The 19294-nt window shown below is 52.2% G+C and overlaps 4 protein-coding genes across 4 annotated transcripts; 2 read left to right on the top strand and 2 right to left on the bottom strand.

Moving 5' to 3' along the window:
* Positions 1–97: 97 nt before the first annotated feature.
* KD926_005620 (signal recognition particle receptor subunit alpha) lies at positions 98–4677 on the top strand (the record flags this gene model as incomplete). The annotated part of the gene is made up of 4 exons (XM_053098806.1): positions 98–316; positions 373–2112; positions 2855–4309; positions 4384–4677. 4 exons carry the CDS (start codon positions 98–100, stop codon positions 4675–4677), a joined length of 3708 nt encoding a protein of 1235 aa, XP_052957306.1.
* Positions 4678–5606: 929 nt separating this feature from the next.
* On the bottom strand, positions 5607–9708 carry KD926_005619 (tetratricopeptide repeat protein; the record flags this gene model as incomplete). The annotated part of the gene is made up of 11 exons (XM_053098805.1): positions 5607–6325; positions 6380–7891; positions 7942–8136; positions 8237–8296; positions 8348–8416; positions 8476–8684; positions 8738–8983; positions 9045–9122; positions 9179–9317; positions 9406–9572; positions 9665–9708. 11 exons carry the CDS (start codon positions 9706–9708, stop codon positions 5607–5609), a joined length of 3438 nt encoding a protein of 1145 aa, XP_052957305.1.
* A 1920-nt stretch (positions 9709–11628) lies between these two features.
* Positions 11629–13978, top strand: catA (catalase catA; the record flags this gene model as incomplete). The annotated part of the gene is made up of 3 exons (XM_053098804.1): positions 11629–11862; positions 11923–12235; positions 12291–13978. 3 exons carry the CDS (start codon positions 11629–11631, stop codon positions 13976–13978), a joined length of 2235 nt encoding a protein of 744 aa, XP_052957304.1.
* Positions 13979–14454: 476 nt separating this feature from the next.
* Positions 14455–17696, bottom strand: KD926_005617 (uncharacterized protein; the record flags this gene model as incomplete). Its single annotated transcript, XM_053098803.1, has 2 exons — positions 14455–15308; positions 15371–17696. The coding sequence occupies 2 exons, from the start codon at positions 17694–17696 to the stop codon at positions 14455–14457; spliced, it is 3180 nt and encodes a 1059-aa protein (XP_052957303.1).
* Between the last annotated feature and the right edge of the window lie 1598 nt (positions 17697–19294).

Here is a 19294-nt window from a genome sequence, read left to right as displayed (position 1 = left end):
TTGCCGCCCGCAATTTGTTCCCCACCGTCTTGCGGATCGACTTCTTCCCCAAATCTCTCTCTCTCACATCCCCGTTCCCTGCAGTCCACTGTTCAAAATGTTGGAAGCCTTTGAGATTCTCTCCACCTCCGGTGTGGTTCTGTGGTCGCGATCCTACGCTACGGTGGGCGCTCATGTGGTCAACAGCCTTATCAACGATGTCTTTATCGAGGAGAAAGTTCAACTTCAGGCTACGAATAACGCATACCCCGTTTACAAAAAGGAGAAGTACACGCTGAAATGGAAGAGGGCCAAGGATTTCAATCTGATCTTTGTGGTACGTTTAGAAACCCTCAGACTATCCTAACCCATTGCTGACCTCGACATGAGTAGGCCGTATACCAGTCCCTGCTCCATCTCGGTTGGATCGATAAACTCCTGGACAATATCTCGACCATCTTCCTCGATCTGTACAAGGACCAACTGAAGAGCACCCGCGCTCGCATCGTCGAGTACCCGTTCGACCGATACTTCGATCAACAGGTGAAGGAGCTGGAGGACATTTCGGGTGCGATCACCTCAGAAGGCTTCGAGGCCGATGCGGGAGACAAAAAAGACCCGCTGGTCTCGTCTGACAACGGTGGTCCGCCGCCGCCATCCATGCCTGGCCTCCTCAAAGGTACGAGTTGTCTACTGCGTGAGAGAAACCCTGCTGACAACCTCCAAGCGCAGCATCAAGCTGCGCTAGGCGTGTCGACCTCCGATGAGAGTTCGCCACCCCAAACCCCCGATACTTCTCGACCATCAACGCCCGCGGCAAGTCATATTCTGACGGCGAAGGGTGGACCTCGTGGTTCTCGACGTGCGCGCAAGGCCGCCAACGCGAGCGCCACCGCTTCTTCCGGCGATGAGAAAATTCGCAAGGGAAAGACAACCAGCAGTGCGAAGAAAGGCCGCAAGTGGGATGCCGACGGAATGGCTGACGAGGATGACGGCGCGGTGCTCGACTATTCCGCGCCAGTCGACGAGACAGCGGCCCCGGCTGTGGAGGATATTGCATCAGACTCTTGGGGACGGAGAACCGGCAAGGGTCAATTTGTTCTGAAAGATCTCGGCGACGAAGTCCATTCGATTCTTGAGAACGCAGATAATGAGAAGGCGAAGACCTCCGCATCGTCGGGATTCGTTGGCTCGGGCTTTAATGCGATCGGCGGCATGCTGCGCAACATCGTTGGTGGAAAGGTTCTGACCGAGGCCGATCTGGACCAGCCCTTGAGGACCATGGAGGATCATCTTCTGAAGAAGAACGTGGCGCGCGAGGCAGCCGTCCGGCTCTGTGAAGGCGTGCAGCGCGAACTGGTCGGTAAAAAGACGGGCAACTTCCAAAGCGTGGACGCGGCCCTCCGTTTGGCCATGGAGTCTTCTCTAAGAAACATCTTGACGCCTACCTCGTCCCTGGACCTGCTCCGTGAAATCGATACCGTCACCTCGCCGAAAACCCGACAAGCATCTCCGCGCCCGTACGTGATCTCGATTGTCGGCGTCAACGGCGTTGGCAAATCGACTAACCTGGGCAAAATCTGTTACTTCCTACTGCAGAACAACTACCGCGTTTTGATCGCTGCGTGCGATACCTTCCGGTCTGGAGCCGTGGAGCAACTTCGTGTTCACGCTCGAAACTTGAAGGAGCTCAGCTCTCGCGAGAACGTTGGAGAGATTGAATTGTACGAGAAGGGGTACGGCAAAGATGCTGCGAACGTCGCCAAGGACGCCGTTGAATACGGGGCAGCTCAGAAGTTCGACGTGGTTTTGATCGACACCGCCGGTCGTCGCCATAACGATCAGCGTCTGATGTCGTCGCTAGAGAAGTTCGCCAAGTTCGCGCGACCGGACAAGATCTTCATGGTTGGAGAAGCCTTAGTCGGTACGGATAGTGTGATGCAGGCGCGTAACTTCAACCAGGCCTTTGGTACAGGGCGAAACCTGGACGGGTTCATTATCAGCAAGTGCGACACCGTTGGCGACATGGTTGGCACCTTGGTTAGCATGGTACATGCCACTGGCATTCCCATCGTGTTCTTGGGCGTTGGTCAGCATTACGGGGATCTGAGAGGGCTCAGTGTGCCTTGGGCGGTTAATCTGTTGATGAAGTGATTTTCTTGCATTATGGGCGTGGATCAATGTTTAGCTATGATTTACATTATGAGGGCTCTTGAGCTGCAATCTAATATGGCTTCGTGTATTTCCAATGCCTTAATCATAGACCAGAGTTCAATGATATATTTATAGATATATATTTGGTTAACTAACTAGTTATCCGGGGAGATGACATCATCTGCTCGTCCCCGGTTTCGCATCTTTCTCCAACGATTGCAGCGCATCTCCAAAAAAGCAGGGACAAGGGGAACACTCGTCATGACCTCACTCGCAGCCAGCGGAAATGAATCGCCCCTGAGGCTAATTAATCCAGTGATATTAACTAAATCCGTCGATCTTCAATGGTCTGGATGACGATGACTCAGCCCAGAATGCAGCGCTTACATCATCCATGTTCTTCCCCGGTTTGCGCTGGTCTTTCCTTTCCTCTCTTGCCTCCATTCCTCTTACGCACATCATTTATCGTTGGTTTGACTGAATCAGTCTTGGACCTCTTGCCTCTACGATCAGCCTTCACTCATTATTTCTTACGACACCCGTGGCCTCAACTCTTCCCCTGGCTGTTCCTAGATCGTCTGGGGCAAAATCCCCCACGCCGCAACAGATCAGAGGCCATTGAGCCTCGGCGCCACTTCCGGGACTGACCTTGAAGGTGCCACCAAGATATAAATTTTATTGATCATCCAAATATCCTAGGAACCGAGCCTTCCTGTACCAGTGTGCGCGTGCCTACCCTCCCCCCAAGATGAAACCGTCGGAGCATGACCCGCTCAGTCGGCGACATTCATCCACGCTTCATTACCAGACGTTCGATACTCCGCCACCGAAATCTCGAGGAAGACCCAATTCCGGCCAGTCGGAGTCGTCGGGAATACATTCGCATGACCCGCAAGACGAATCCCATCGTCATGGGACTGATCACCATTCGCCTCTGCCGAAGAAGCAGATGGCTGTCCTGGCGCTGATCTCCCTCTGCGAACAAACGGCGTTCAACTCGATCAGTCCTTACCTGCCGGAAATGGTTTCCTCTTTTCCGGAGGTGAAGCCGGGGTTGGTCGGTGTATACGTTGGGAGTCTCGCCACTGCGTTCGCGATTGCGCAGTTCATAACAAACTACTTTTGGGGGTGGCTATCGGACCGAGTGGGACGGAAGCCGGTGATCTTGCTGGGGACCGTTTTGACCGCGGCGTCTTTCTTCGCGTTCGGTTTCTGCAAGACGCTGGTGCAGGCTATCATCGTGCAAGCCGTGCTGGGTGCCGTCAACGGAAACCAGGTCTTGGTGTCCACCTGCCTGGGTGAAATCACGGATCGAAGCAACCAGTCGAAGGCGTTTACCTACCTCCCGGTACTTTATGGGGTGGGAGGGATTACTGGCCCTCTGCTTGGAGGGCTGTTGATTTTCGATACTCTTCCGTGGGACTCGAGTAAACCGAATCCCTACCCCTACCTCGCGCCGAATGCCCTCTCCGCCGGACTTCTCATACTGGATTTGATCGTGTCTGTTTTCTTTTTGGAAGAAAGTCTTGAAGACGCTGAGAGTCTGCCCAAGATCGGGCATAGGGTTCGGTCGTTTTTCTCCTGGCTCTGGCAGTTTACGAGCATGGCGAAGCGTGCGCGCTGGGTTCACCCGCCCCATACGGTTCCGTATCGTCCGCTCCGGCATCACTCTTCGGAGTCTCAGGATCACGATAGCGAATTAGACTCGGCCTCCGAGGCGTCAGGTCCCCGGGGGACTGACCACGAGAGTCTCACCAGCGAATTGTGGAATCGCGATACGATCTTACTTTTGACGACGTATCTGATCTTCGCACTGTGCAACGTCTCGTTCAACGCGCTTTTCCCTATCTTTTCGCAAGCCGCGCCTCCCACCGGTCGAGGACTGACCCCTGAAGAAATCGGTCTTGCACAAGGGTTCTCCGGATTTATCACTATCCTCTTTCAGATTTGCATTTTTGGCCGGCTGCGGGATAAAATGGGCAATCGATGGTCTTACCGAGCCGGTCTTTTCGGCTTCGTCGTCGCGTTCATCCTAATGCCCTTCATCGGATACAAAGGGAAGGATGTCGATGGGAAGGTCAGCGGCAAGACTGCCCTAATGGCGGCGGAGCTTTGCTTTGCTTTGCTCGTCAAGACCGTGGCTACGGTGGGCGGTTTGACCAGCGCACTACTTCTTGTAAGGCACCTCTCCACCCCCCATTGCCCCTGCACAGAAAATCTACGGCCCCACTAACCGGATGTTTCGCATAGATCACCAACTCTGCCCCTGACCACGCCGTCCTCGGCGCCCTCAACGGCCTGGCACAAACCCTCTCCGCCGCCGGCCGTGCTGTGGGCCCCTTCATCTCCGGCGGTCTGTTCTCTCTCGCATCCCGCGTCGAACCCAAAGGTGAAGCCATGGCATTTGGAGTCTTCGCCGCTGCATCCTTTGTCGGGTTCATCCTGAGTTTCGGGATCCGCGGACGATCTCTGGAAGCAGATGGTTACGAGAGCGACGACGCGTACAAGTCTGATGACGAGGAAGACCCGCACTCCCCTTCATAGACAGAGATGGGTAGATCATCACTGCAGGGTGGGAGTTCAACCAACCTGAAGCTTCAAGAAAACATTCACGACTTCACGAGCTGGCGTTTATTCAATCTTTTGCCACTATTACTATTTCTACCTTTTCGATTCTAAAGGCAAAGGCTGTGTCTTTAGAGGTCCTTTCCCTATTTTGTCCTGTAACATATACCTTTCACTATGGTTGCACTTCTGTCTTTCTGAGCGAGCGAAGGCTTGATTGTGTTGAGTTGTTTTGGAAAAGCGAGCGTTGCACTGATAGCACATGGCTTTTTCTCTTTTTCTCTCCTTTTCCTTTCATTTTTTTTATTACTTTCTTCCTCAAGAACCAGACTTGAGATTCTACATATAAAATCCGACACATGCGACCTATGGGTATAGATTTGGGATGTCAGAAAAACAAATAATAATTTGATTGTATAGAACTAAAACTAAATCAATGATATAATTTAGACTTGCTTCATTGCTTTCTTTTCTCTTCCTTTCTTATTGAAAAAATGAAACATAGGGTTCATAGATTAAAGACCAAGTGACTATAGTAGAGAAAATTCATGTAGAATGAGAAAGTATCTGATCTGATCTGATCTAGAAAAGAATGTCCTTCATCCACCCTTTTCCTCATTTGCCTAAATCCAATCAAAACCAAGCCAATCCAAACCAAACATATTTAGATATCACCCAAATAATCAATCAATAAGATCGCCCTCCCAGAAAATGAAAATGAAATGCAAAAAAGAAAGAAGAGAAGGTATATATACCACCAATTCCTGTCCTCTCCATACCAAATTGAGTCCGATAGGTGTTGGGAACTGTTGAACAAGAACCGACCAGCTCACATCCACACAATAAACAACACAACACACGATATTAATAGTAATAAGTAAAGTATCACTCTTCCCCCGGAGGTCTCATCACTTCCACACCCACTCAAGAACATACATAAACGCGTGCCCAAGGTACCCATCCAACAGCAAACCTTGAGCATACTCCATCAGCTCGCTATCCGGCAACTCGAGACCCTTGAAGCGATCAGCGTCGCCGCCACCGCTACGCACACCGATGCGTTTATCGATGAGCGTCTTGAGCATCTCGCGTCCCGGCGTGACGAGCACGTACCGGGACTGCGTGGCCGATGCGTCACCGGGCTCGTAGCAGATGGCTTCCTGGCGATCGGGCGACAGCCAGTGTACGCCTTTCATGTCGGTTGCGGAGGAGGTGGTGATGGAAGAGGAGAGAGGGGAGGAGGTGCTCGTGTTGGTGTTGGTGTTGGTGCTGGTGGAGAGGTCGAGCGGGGGGTTGTCGATAGTGGTGTATTGGATGTCGCAGTCGAGGGAAAAGAGGATGACGGTGTTGGAAGTGGTGTTGAGGCGCATGCGGAAGGTCGTGAAGTTGCGTGTGTCCAGGTAGAAGGTGTAGTTGGCGGTGATGGCCACGGACTTGTGACTGTCGCTGTTGCCGTTGAAGCGGCGAATCTTGGAGAGGGCTTGGTCGCGCGCGGAGGTCGGACATATCGGCTTCACGGCGAGGGATTTGGATTCGCGCAGTGAGACGGAGGGGATGCAGTAGGGAAAATGGGCGGCTTTGCCGAGTTGGTGGCAGGATTCGTTGCAGAAGCGGAAGATCTTGCAGGCTGAAAGGTGTGGTGTTAGGAGGGAGCAATTGAGAACGCTTGGAGAAGACTTACTGTTGCAGAGGATCGTTGTGGTGCATTCGCAGTTCTCACAGGTCCCGGGCTCATGTAGCATCCAATCTTTTCTCTCTCCAGCCAGAATGTCTCGTCGATGGTTCAGTTCCGAGATGCGCTTCTCGGCGTACGCGATTCGCTTGCGCGAGTGGTGGTGCTCAGGTGCCCGCCCAGCCATGTGAACGAGCTGTTTGTAGGCCAGAATGGCCTTGTCGATGGAATCGAGGTGTTCTCGGGACACGCACAGCGCACTGAGCGCGTCGAACGTCTCCTGGGCTTCCGGTCCTCTCACTGCGAGAAAGTCTTCGACTAAGGCCTCGAAAAGGTCTGCCGCGTCCCGGTTGAGACCGGCGTCCATGTATGACCGGCCTAGACGGTGGATGACGCGGAGGGCATCCGGATCGCGAGATTTCTGGTACTGGTCGAGAACGTCCTTGATGTCGGCAGGAAAATCAAAGTTGTCAGAGCTCTGGAGGTAGCGCACGACAACGTCCCGGGTGATAGGGCTCGTGATGCCGAAGAAGGTCCGACAGTGAGGAATTGTCCGACTACAGATCGTGCGAGACTCCTTGTCTAGCCCGAGCTTCTGATACAGAAGGGAGAGCTGGTTCATGGCGTTCAATGTCGTCGCATTTTGCAGCCCGAAAACGGTGTCGAGAGCTGGGACCGCCTTTTCGAGGAGAAGGAGCGCCGATTCGAGGTCCCCCAGCGAAGCCTTGAGCGAAGCAAGATCCTGCATGCTGCCCAGTGTTTCGGGGGCATTGTTACCGAGAGTTTTCAGTCGCCCGGCGAATGAGCGCTCGTATAATGCGGCGGCTTCGGTGGCATATCCATCTCTCTCGCAGAGGGCTCCGAGGTCGTGAAGAACGGCGTAGTTTTTCTGGCAGTCTCGTCCCAGGGTGCGCTTGTAGAGACCTAGCGACTCCAGGTAACACGCTTCCGATTCTGCGGGCATATCTAGATTGCGGTAAGCCTGGCCCTGTGAGTGCAACATGGCCGCCCGTGATAGCTTATCGACATCCAGCGCCGGCGTGGCTTCGAGCATTTTCAAGGCGTCATGGTATTCGACCACCGCGGCCCTGCAGTTTCCCTGATTGAACGCCGCCTCTGCCCGTAGTCGAGTAGTCAGTGTTCGAGACCAGATAGTCGCAGCCGACAACTCGTCCGTCAATTGGAGGTAGAGCTGAGCCACTTCGTCCATCTGAAGAACCCGCTGACGCCCGGATGCATCATGGACCACGGCTCCTCCCGAGATGTACTGCATGTGGACGAAGATTTTCTGGCTACCTCGCAGCAATGCGATGTACTCTGCGTCCGAAACAACCGGAGAATTTGGATCCTGCCTACTCTCTGGGGTCTCGACTGGCTGTGATTCATCTGCTGTGCATAAGCTCTCCCGTGTGGCTGCCCTACTCCCACTCCGGGCGTACTTGACCAAAGAAAATCGTATCGTATTTGCTCTCTTGATTAACTTATTGCCTCGATTGGACGTAGACCGTGTTCGCGATGGCCCTTTAAAAACATTAGTTTTTAATTCGACAATCAAACCTGGCCTTACCTACCCTTGGAAGTCTTTCGTCCGAAAAGCCTCCGGAGAAACGAGTGTCTCTTCGGCGATACCGCGGTGTCTCCTGGGCTGCCGTTCGCAGCTATTAGATCCCCTTGTGACTCGGCTTGTAGGTGATTCCTGTGGTGTTCATCTTCTGCGCAAAGGTTTAATTCGTCTCTTTTGCTGCCTATGAGGGGCGTGTCGCAGGCTGTTGGGAGCGTCCGGTCAGTACATTTCGTGATAGTAGGATATGTGTTTAAAATAGAAGTCCTCCGTACCACTTGAAGTGAAGCTGGATACCGATTGACCGTTAGTTGTGTCAGTCGCGCTGCCCTCAAATTGCTGGTATGTGCCATTCGGTGCATGTACTGCAGTATATTCAGTAACAGAGGGTTATTGTACTATGTGGACAAACAGACCTTTCTCCAAATCGTAAAGCCCAGCAAAGCTGATCGCTATTAATTCATCTTCATCACTTTGCGAAAACTCTGCTCAGATTAGCCCGGTCGGTCTCCCCAAAGCCATTCGCAAAAGAGAGGGAGCGTACTCCTATGAGACCATGAATCTCGCAACTTCCTCGCACGCCTTGCGAAAGACGGCTGCTCAGCGCCCGATGCAGGTGTTGTGGGGAATTTGGATCCCATGGTGCTCTTCGGCGCGAGACTGGGACTCCGACTGTGGGATATACTGGACATATCTCTCTGAACGTCTCGAAAGCTTACGTCGTCACGGGGATCGTTCAAGATGGGTTCGTATCTGCGTCGTGTAAGAAGCGTTCTGCTATTGGAGGTCTGAGTATAAATACTGACGAGATATTGCATTTTTCTCCGCAATGTTTGCAGGTGACGAAGGACGGCATGTCTGCGAAAGATATCTTGTCAGGGAAGAACGCGAATGATAAGTAGTCGGAGGGTATCCTACTGCGCTGCCTGTCCACTCGTTCACCATTGTCGCCGACTGCGAAATGTCTCTCGCAGCTGTTGCAGAAGAAACGCATGGGGCGACAATCTAGAGACACGAGTCGTTTCTCCATGCGATAGCCTTTTGTAATTAACCTAGAAGACCCAGGTCAGTTAGCACCAAGCGCGTCTCCGCCAGAGGGAAGGAAAGAACTACCGATCTCGCGTCATCACATATACGGCGACGGCGGCTCCGGGACAGAATCGCGTGAGATAGTGATTGTTGAGCTCGGTTCTACTCAGTTAGGTCAAAACCAGCTCTCTCGCCGAGCACAGGAAGAGAAACCGTACGAGGAAGAAAACACCGCATCGCAGTCGGGACATTTGACGTCAATTGCTCCAAAGGTGGTCCCGTCGTCATCTCGAAAAGGTGGGAAGAGACGCAGAACTTCCTGAAAATTTTCAAGGCTCGCGGATTGCTCTGTCGTATCTGGATATTGGGTGCATGTTCCATTAGTCTCCTCCGCGGATCGCTTATGCACCAGTATGTAGGTAGCCGGGGGGAAGCAGCAGCTTACCGCTTGTAGATCTTCCAGCCAAGGACAGCAGGACGTCGGATGCTCGTAGAATACGCGTTTTGGCCTTCAACCGGCTGGGAGCGACATGCGATGCACCACCAAGCGTGATTTGCTTTTCGAGTTCCAGTCTCGCCTCGGGATGGAGCTTATAATTACCGACAACCGCCCTGGGTCAATGCGTTCACGCAGTTAGCCGGACACATTGGTCATCGCAAGAGCCGCGGCTGTGGGAAATGTAGGGAAATTGCATGGTACTCACCGGTCAGAAGGCGATACGTAGCGATCGCACTCCATGTTCAACATGAAGTCAGGCGGGAGATGGCGAAGACGGCGATGGAATGAATGATGGGCGAGAGGAGAAAGACGAAACAAAAGAGATTAAAGAGGGTTTCGAGGTTTCACGGCCTTTCCGTGAGGTCTCAGACAGGAATTCGAGAGTGAAATTAAGCATGAGAGATCGGGTGAGGCGTCATTTTCAATGAACTGTAGGACTTGCTGGCGCGCATATGCAGGTCTTCTCCATGGGGGCCAACAGCAGTAAACGGCCTGCCCGCATATTTTTCTCGTTTCAAGGAGGAAACTGGGAGAGTTCCTCCAAAGTCAGTGCTTGTCATCCCTCGCATCCTTAGTGGGACGGGCCCGGAGACAGGGAGAGACGCCTGGTTGACAAAAGACCTGATATATTGATCGGTGGATTGAATGGATGGACAGGGAGAAAGGTTGTGAGTCTGACTCTTTCCCTTCTCTGTAACCATGCTACCTAATGGTCGGGCGAATCAATCAACAACCGAAGTGAGCACTGCAGATGATTGATGCAACGAGTCCCCTTTCGTGTCTCCTCGTTTCGCGCCCTGGCATGGTTCAATAACCAAGCGGCCCCCTTGCATCGATGATGGAAAGACATGGATTCACCGCATTATCTTTGCTCCAGAGTCTTTCATCGCATATGTGCATGTATATTATGCTCGGCTTCTTCTTCGAGATTGGGGGTCAACTGATTTCTCTTTCTTTCTTTCCATCTCGCCGCGGCGGATCAAGTGCTGCGACCGGCGTCGCACCTGTCATATTCCCGAGACAAACAAAGCGATCGTTGCTGATCGACACGCATACTTGCAGCCCGAAGTGATACATCACAACCCTTCAAGGCGCATCCAATAATTGGCTGGCGTTATGACATAGATGAGGCAATAGTCTGCTCCGGAATAAGTTTAACGTTGGACCTGGTTCCTGCGCTCCTGATCTGTCGTCGATCTGAGACTTTAACGTTGAATAGTGGCCATAGTGCAAGCCATGTTTTGACATCAGCCCGGGCCATCGTACAGGAGGGGAGAAAAAGAAAAAGGGAAACATGAGAGGGCGAATCCATCGAATTGAATTCGCTAGAACGACCGAAGAACATAAAAAGAAGCTTATCCTTGCAATTCCCCTTTCGCTCCCTGTGATGTCCGACGGGGGGTTTCGATGGCGTCAATAAGGGCAAGGCTAGACTTCTCCGTAGCCCTACATTCTATAGATAAATCGCAACGAACTTAATTGCCGTCAACCATGACACCCCTGCGGAGCAAAGCCCTTCGGAGTGATATTCATGGAGTTTTTGATTCCCTGCATTTAGGTCGTACCATCGGGGAAATCCCCATGATCCAGCAGAGTTCGAAACTATTTGTCTCCTATGGCGCCGCAACTGTAAGGACCCCATCACTCGCAGATGTCCTAGGTGATTAAGCCATGTCATCCTTGTGGGTAGCCCTGAAACCAATGAAGCTCTAGTCCTCGGGGTTAGGAAGTTGGTAACTACCTTGGTATGTCTGAAGAGAGAACCCTGGATACTGACTGGATGATGCGCGGTGATCAAAGGTCTGCTACCACTCTTCCTACACTGTGCTAGTGACAGCAGGTTTTCCTTGCAAGTTTTCCTGATGGAACATTCGGATTTAAAAACATTTCATTCTGACTGGACGCTGTTTTCGGGTCTCGAATGGTGAGCCCGGTGGTCTTCCTGTGGGGGTGCAGCGAGTGCGAGATGTCAGGGTGACGTCCTCACGCCCAACGTCATCTTTACGTTTTACGTGCCGGAGACATGACGCCCACTCAGAGTCCATATATTACCCAGCATCAACAGCTATAGATGGGATCCATAAGAGACCTTTCAATTAATTCCATTGGAAAATTATGTGCGTGATTTACAATTGACTTATCTAATTTCATTGTACGAGCCACAACAATATGGCAAGTGTCATTGCCGGAGGCCTAAGCAAGGCCCAAGAGGCCGTCCAGAAAGCTGCGTCCAAAGATAAGAAGCTTGTAGAACTGGACAGTGATACCACTGCCGTGGATAAGAGCCAGCCCTTGACGACCGACCATGGCGTGAAGATCAGCAACACCGATCAATGGCTTCGATCTGTCGACGAGAATCACACGGGTCCGTCGCTCTTGGAAGACCAGATCGCACGAGAAAAGGTAATGCACAGACCCCCTTGCTAGGCCAGTCACAATTCAAATCGCTCTAACACCGCTCAGATTCATCGCTTTGACCATGAACGGATTCCCGAAAGAGTGGTGCACGCCCGTGGAACCGCCGCTTTTGGCAACTTCCGATTGCATGAGAGCGCCGAAGACGTGTCTCACGCAGGGATCCTGACGGATACCTCAAGGAACACGCCGGTGTTTCTGCGCTTTTCCACTGTCCAGGGTAGCAAGGGAAGTGCCGACACGGTGCGTGATGTAAGAGGATTCGCCGTCAAGCTTTACACAGAGGAAGGTAACTGGGATATTGTTGGCAATAACATCCCGGTGTTTTTCATCCAGGACGCGGTCAAATTCCCGGATTTTGGTATGCGGTCATTCCCCCTTCTCCAGTGGAAGCAGCTATTGATGTATGACAATAGTTCATGCGGTCAAACCGGAGCCACATAACGAAGTGCCCCAGGCGCAGACCGCCCATAACAACTTTTGGGACTTCGTGTATCTGCATCCCGAGGCTACACACATGTACATGTGGGCCATGTCCGACAGGGCTATTCCGCGTTCATACCGCATGATGCAGGGTTTTGGTGTCAACACTTACTCCCTGATTAACAAGGAGGGCAAGCGACACTTCGTCAAATTCCACTTTATCCCCCATCTGGGTGTGCACTCACTTGTGTGGGATGAGGCTTTGAAATTAGCCGGACAGGATCCGGACTTTCATCGCAAAGACCTCATGGAAGCCATTGACAACAAAGCCTATCCCAAGTGGGATTTTGCCATCCAGGTTATCCCCGAAGAGAAGCAAGATGATTTCGAATTCGATATCTTGGACGCTACTAAGATTTGGCCCGAGGAACTCGTTCCGCTGCGCGTGATCGGTGAATTGGAGCTTAACCGCAATGTGGACGAATTCTTCCCTCAGACCGAGCAAGTGGCCTTCTGCACCAGCCATATCGTCCCGGGAATTGACTTCTCCGACGACCCGCTGCTGCAGGGCCGCAATTTCTCGTACTTCGACACTCAGATCAGCCGACTTGGGATTAACTGGGAGGAGATCCCCATCAACCGGCCTGTGTGTCCGGTCATGAACCACAACCGCGACGGGCAAAAGCGTCATCGCATCACCCAAGGCACCGTGAACTATTGGCCCAACCGCTTCGAAGCTGGCCCACCAGTGCCTTCTAAAGAAGGCGGGTTCGAGTCGTATCCCCAGAAGGTCGGTGGTGTCAAGAAGCGTGGCTTGAGTGCCAAGTTCCGTGAACACCACAATCAAGCGCAGCTTTTCTATAACTCCATGTCTGCACATGAAAAGGAGCACATGAAGAAGGCATTCTGTTTCGAGCTGGACCACTGCGATGACCCCCTCGTTTATAACCGGCTGGCTGGTCACCGACTTGCTGAGATCGATCTCAACTTGGCTCAACAAGTTGCAGAGACCGTGGGCGCTCCCGTCCCTGAGAAGGCATATCGCCAGAATCACGGCAAACGCTCCAAGAACCTCTCACAGACAGAATTCCCAGCCAAGGAGCCGACGATTGCCAGTCGCCGGATCGCCATCATTATCGGTGACGGTTATGACCCCGTCGCATTCAGCGGAATCAAAGCGGCCGTGACTGCCGCCGGAGCTCTGCCTTTCATCATCGGCACGAAACGATCACCTATCTACGCCGACGGCGAGAACAAAGATACTGCAAAGGGTGTCATTGCTGACCATCAATATGATGGCCAACGCTCCACGATGTTTGATGCCACATTCATCCCTGGTGGCCCGCACGTCTCCGTTCTGAAAACCAACGGACAGATCCGCTACTGGATCACGGAGACCTTTGGTCATCTCAAAGCGCTCGGTGGCACGGGCGAAGCAGCAGATCTCATCAAGCAGACGTTAGTCAATGCGCTTGATGTCAATATCGCCACATCAGCGGAACCAGTCAACTGGTATGGTGTAGTAACGGCCGGGTCACCCCAGAAGCCAGAGAGCTTCCGCGAAACCGTTCAGATCGCGAAGAATGCGAAAGACTTTGTCGGTCAATTCTTCTATGAGATTTCCCAGCATCGGAACTACCAGCGAGAACTGGATGGCCTTAGCGCGACGGTGCCATTCTAGACACTGCCCACCATGGAAGTATACCACAACCCGACAGCTGTACGTCTAATCAATTGTTGAATAATATGTGAATATGAGTGTTGAAATCCACGGACAAAATGCGTTGAATGACCTGTATAGTTCCAATTGTTGCCATGAATTTGCCAGACGACCAAATGTATCTAATCAAATGAGTAATGCAAACGCTTCCAAATTTCGCCAATAAGAACACAGAATTCCAAATCCAAAATCTAGTAGCCATACATCCCGGTTTTGCGGTGGAATGATTTTACAAGGTGGGTATCAAACGGAAATGAAATGGCTGAAAAAGGCTCCAAATACTCCGAAAATGTATGCTCCGTAAACCATGAAAGGAAAGAAAAGAATAAGGCCCCCTGTATTTGGGGTGGGCGCTCTAAAAAAAAAAAAAAAAAAAAGAAAAAGATCATGAGTATCCAAAGCATCCTCAAATCAAGGTGTGTATCATGGGCCAGTGATTAGACCCATCTCCACCCATTGTTCACAGATTCTCGACTATTGATCACCGATGAGAAAAGACTGTTGGGCTGGGTTCGCAGAGACGGGTCTCTACGTAGAGCAAAATTCTGATGCTCCCGCATTAGCAGCGTGACCGCAGCGTTAACATCGATCCCTTCTCCCGTATCGGTGACCTTTAATGCCCATTTGGCATCCTCCACATGATAGCCGAGATCCCCAACCATCATGGCAATGGCTTTGTCGACAGGATCATGAACCTGCGGATGATAGGAAGGAGCGGATGGTGAAGGAACCTGGAGACGCTGTGTATGCGGTTCGCCGTAAGAAGGAGCCGGCGAAGTCATCGCAGGCGGGGCAGGGGCAGGCGATGGGGCAGGCGATGGGCGTCTGGGCGGGTTACCCTCTATGCGATGCATTATGGCTCCATAATTGGAGAGTGGACGTTCATCGGCATTGGGTTTGACGCCGAGACTTTGGGGTTCCTTCTTCTGGTTTCGAAGCTGCTCCGCGTAGACTAGCTGCCTACGGCGGTGATGGGGGACCTGAGAGCCACTCCCGTTGGAGTCATTACTCTTTTGTGAAACATGGCCTTGGGAGCCAGCCGAATGCGATCTTTCTTTGGATGACCGCGATACTCCCCGAGGAGGGATGCTTTCCCGTGGTCTGTAGCCTCTCGAAACCGCCTCCTTCAGAAAGCTGAAGCGGCTCACGCCTGATTCGGCCTGCTCCCATTTGGTCAACCCAAGCGCTCGAGCTCTTTGGAATGTTGCCGTAGTACTGTCTGTGAAACAAGATAGCCCGACATTCAGCACCGCCGATGGGCCTAGCGAGAGGATGTAGTAAGTCCATTCTTCTGTTAATTCAATGCCTGTTAGCCTGGGCCGCAAGAGATACCTAAAAACAAGGTAAACTAACCTAGTGTCGCTTCCTCTTTCAGGGGATCTTGCTCCGGAGCGTCGTGACCTTCAAATATCCCAGCTTCCCGTGCCTCGCGACACATGCCATGAAGGGGTTGAAGCAACACCCCGAGACACGTCCACAACTCCGTCATATCGTACAGCTGATCCCGCGATAGACCTCCTCTGTTACCGTGACCAAAACCCTCTGGGGGGTCGAACAGCACATTGTCGACGCCGAAAGGCTCGGTGACGGACATTGACGAGGACTTGCGTCTATCCAGGGCGGCAATTCCTCCGTCTAGCCAGTCCAACTGGCCCATCATATCACCTTCTCTGTTTTTCCCGCACCCGAAGATGCGACAGAAAGTCCATATGCGCCAGAAAGCATCGTCGACCGCCAAAGCCCGAGACTCATCCGCACCCAGGAGGCCACTTTTCGTTTCTGGGCGGAGAAAAGCATCGCATTGTGCGAGAATAAGCGATTTGAGTTGCGCAAGTGTAAATATATCCTGAGCGTAGCGCTGGAGATAAAGGAAAGGAGTGTATTCGGGGACCGGTGCGTCAGGGTCGACTAGAATTTGCCACTCGCAATCCCACGCCGGGCTCATTTCGCGGAGTTCCCACGCCGGAGGCGAGACTGTAAGGACAGTGTTCTTCATCAGACGCAACTCATGGTCTTTGAAAACACGGTAGAACAGTTTGTCAATTACTGCCATGTGGAACAGATCATCGAGGGAAGATGCATGCTCCATGATCAGAAGAACAATCTTGTCCGGTAAATAAGAAGGCATGGATCCGAGGGATTCTCTCTGGGGTGAGCAATCAGGGTCTGATTTCGGCTGCGGAGAGTCACCATGAAGCTCGTAAACCATGTTTGAAAGTGTTAGCGGCTCCGGTTCACAGTGCGCATGATCATCTGTATTTGTATCCTTGCTGGACGAGATAAAGATCTTCTCTTCGCGAACATCGTCCTGGTCCTTTTCAAAGATGATCACCGGGCCGCCCGGGCTAATACTACCGACGGGCGGAGTACCGATGGGAGTCGTGCCGATGGGGGTGGTTCCCGCTCGACTGGGAGCTCTTTGATCTGTATGAATTTCGTTGGTCTGTAGACGAGGAAGTTGTAAACGCAGTTCACGTTCGCTAGTCTCAAATGAGGGTCGTGGCGGATGCTCAAATTCCATGAAAACCGGGAGTTCCATCGAGTCATATCTTTCTCTCGGTTCAAAGCTGTGTTCGAAATGGTTCTCGATCCCCATTGGACCCAACCTGTCCATTTCGCGCACCGGCTGGGTCTCGGTTTCGGGCCTGACGTCGCAGCTACTTGGTGAGCGAGATTCAGATTTGTTAGGCTTTCGGCCGAAACTGGGCAAGTTGAAGGTGAAATGCATCTTGTTCTTGGGAGTCTTCTTTGGCTTGAGATCTTCGCGTGACTTTGCAACGCGTAGCTGCTCACTTCGTTGCACATCGATGGGAGGCGGAGGTGGTCGTCGAGTAGGGATCATGTCCATATTTCCACGGCTTATCTGCAAAGGGCCCTCCAGGGGTTGATAGGTATTGGGCGACCGAGCGGGCTGATTTGCAACCCCGGCAAGAGCGCTCTCTAGATCATCAGCTGCCTGAGAAAGAGTCGGGTGATGACCACGCTTCTGTTTTCCCGAGCGCACCTGGTCGGCCATATTGCCATCATTCGGGCTATCTCCGGCTCCCTGAGGCTGGTCGCGAGGACCACGACGAACCGATAGTGGAGCTAGTTGAATGATAGGCTCCAAGGGTAAGGGCTTATCTTTCAACTCTGCCATCGTGGGCTTCTTCCTCAACGGGCTGGGAGGAACGTGCAGCGTGGACGCCGAATCGTCGAATACGCCTGCAGCCGCAGGGGAGAGAAGAGAGAAGTTATCCGCGGATTTAGGGTCAAATCTGCCGGGGTCGGAATTATGAGTCGTTACCGAGGATCGTCGACTATAACATGACGAGTTATGATCGAGAAGGTCGCTCGATGACAACGAAGATGAGGTTTGTCGTGCAGACTCAGAAGGGTATTGGGACGACGGGGATCCGGTGCGAGGAAATTGCATCGTTTGCGAAGTGGCGCTGGACGGAGATGTAAGAGTGAATTGAGTGGAAAGTTCCGGGAAGAAACGAAGGTAATGGGTCCCTGGCTTGTTTCGATCGGACATGGCGGGAGATATCGGTCGTCCGTCATCGAGTTCCTCGTCAAACCAGTGCGCATTGTTCTTGCGGGGAAATGGCGAGAGTCGGCCCTGAGAAGAGGCCATGGTAGCCTCAGCCTTTTTTGAACTCGTCGACGAAAACCCAAGAGGCGATGCTAATATCCTCATCTTGCCAAAAGATGGGGCTCGACTAGTCCTCGAGTTGACCACTACCTTGAACCTTTATCCGAGATATAACCAACTCGGAGAGAAACAGTCCCCGGTAAAAGAGCATCAACGTATGCTATTGACGAATGTGATTGGAGGAAACGATGGCTGTGGCACTGAGATCAGACAAGGCGTCTCTGACTATTTTCCAAAATGCGCATCATCTAGACCAGCCAGGGTTGTTCTCTTTGTTGCTATTATTGGTCGTGTTACTTGAGCGAGTACCTGGGGTTCCCCTGTCCTTTCTACAAAGATGGCCGGCCGAGCAAGGTGAAAGGCATTTGCTATAATGGGGCGTCACACGGTTCCGGAACAGCGCAGAGTGAATGAAACAGCCGAGCCTCTACTCAAAGAAGTTGTTTCTCGCCCGAGGAATATTCTAAGAACACCGGGGGCACAAAGACCGTCTCAAACAGCTGGCAGGGGTTGGTTAGCTCAAGTCTGCAGAGAACAATGGACGGTTGTGACGATTTTTATAGTCGAACTAACCAATGAATCCGGACGGCACGATGGGCGAAGAGCAGTACAAAGAACCGAGGGGGGAAGGCCCAGAGATTTACAAAGAAAAACGGCGCACAGAAGGGCTGTGACGGCGAATTGACGATCATATACTATTTATTAGACTGGAGAGACTAGTCGTAGTGTCTGACCACCACGTGCCAGGGATACCTTCATGATCCCTGCCGCGAGAATGCGAGCGAGACATGGGAGCTAATTATGGGGTATTTTCGGACATTGGAGATTGTGTCGTCCGATAGAGCAAATCAAGGGGGCAGAGCAAATAGGCTGAAGCCAAGGACGAGCGATCCAGGGGTCCGTCCGAATTAGAGTCCGGATCTCCAGAAGGATGGAAGAAGGCAGATGGAAGGAAGCGGAAGAGTGTTTGAAAGACGAAAAGTGAAAATGGAACGATGATGAAAGACACGAGGGGGCCGGAATGACACTGGGCCGTATCAATACCGTCGATACCGTACCTGCCTGGATGCCGTCCGCCGTCCGCCGTGTATCCGGTCGTATCGTATCGTTCCTGACTCTCAGGTCTGTCTTGCGTCTACTTTCATTCTTCTTCCACCCACAACCACCTCGTTCCTAGATCATCAACTTTCATGTTTATCATTCCTCTTTCTTGTCTACTATCTTTCACACACATAAAATTAAATCCGTATATGATCATTTCCATTCGGAAACCCCGGAGTAACTAGTTGACCTCATGCTGCATACTCCGCCATCCAGCGGTTGACGATCGACATCCCTCACAGCAGGTCCGGTTCGTACGGTGTACAGTATGGATAGGTCAAGTAAGCAGGCCTTCTGCATCTCGCAGGAAGGTCACTAATTTGGGGCAGGTCCGCCTGCTAGTTCTTGGGGCTAAACCACGACCATGCCAATCGGGTTGGGGGCTGAGCGACTAGCAACGTAGCTAGCCATGACCAGACGGCGCAGACGCAGACGGAGTACCGGGGGGTGATTATATTTAGGCCTTCCGATGAAGGTTCGCTATTGAGACCTGCAAAACGGATGCGGTAGTGATTGCGACTGCGCCGTACGACGGTGATTTG

Source organism: Aspergillus affinis, assembly GCF_023601865.1.
Source record: "Aspergillus affinis strain CMG 70 chromosome Unknown NODE_28_length_305421_cov_87_880826, whole genome shotgun sequence".
NCBI classification, from domain to species: Eukaryota; Fungi; Ascomycota; class Eurotiomycetes; order Eurotiales; family Aspergillaceae; genus Aspergillus; species Aspergillus affinis.
Note: the sequence above shows the minus strand (reverse complement) of the source record. Positions and strands in the feature narration are given on the sequence as shown.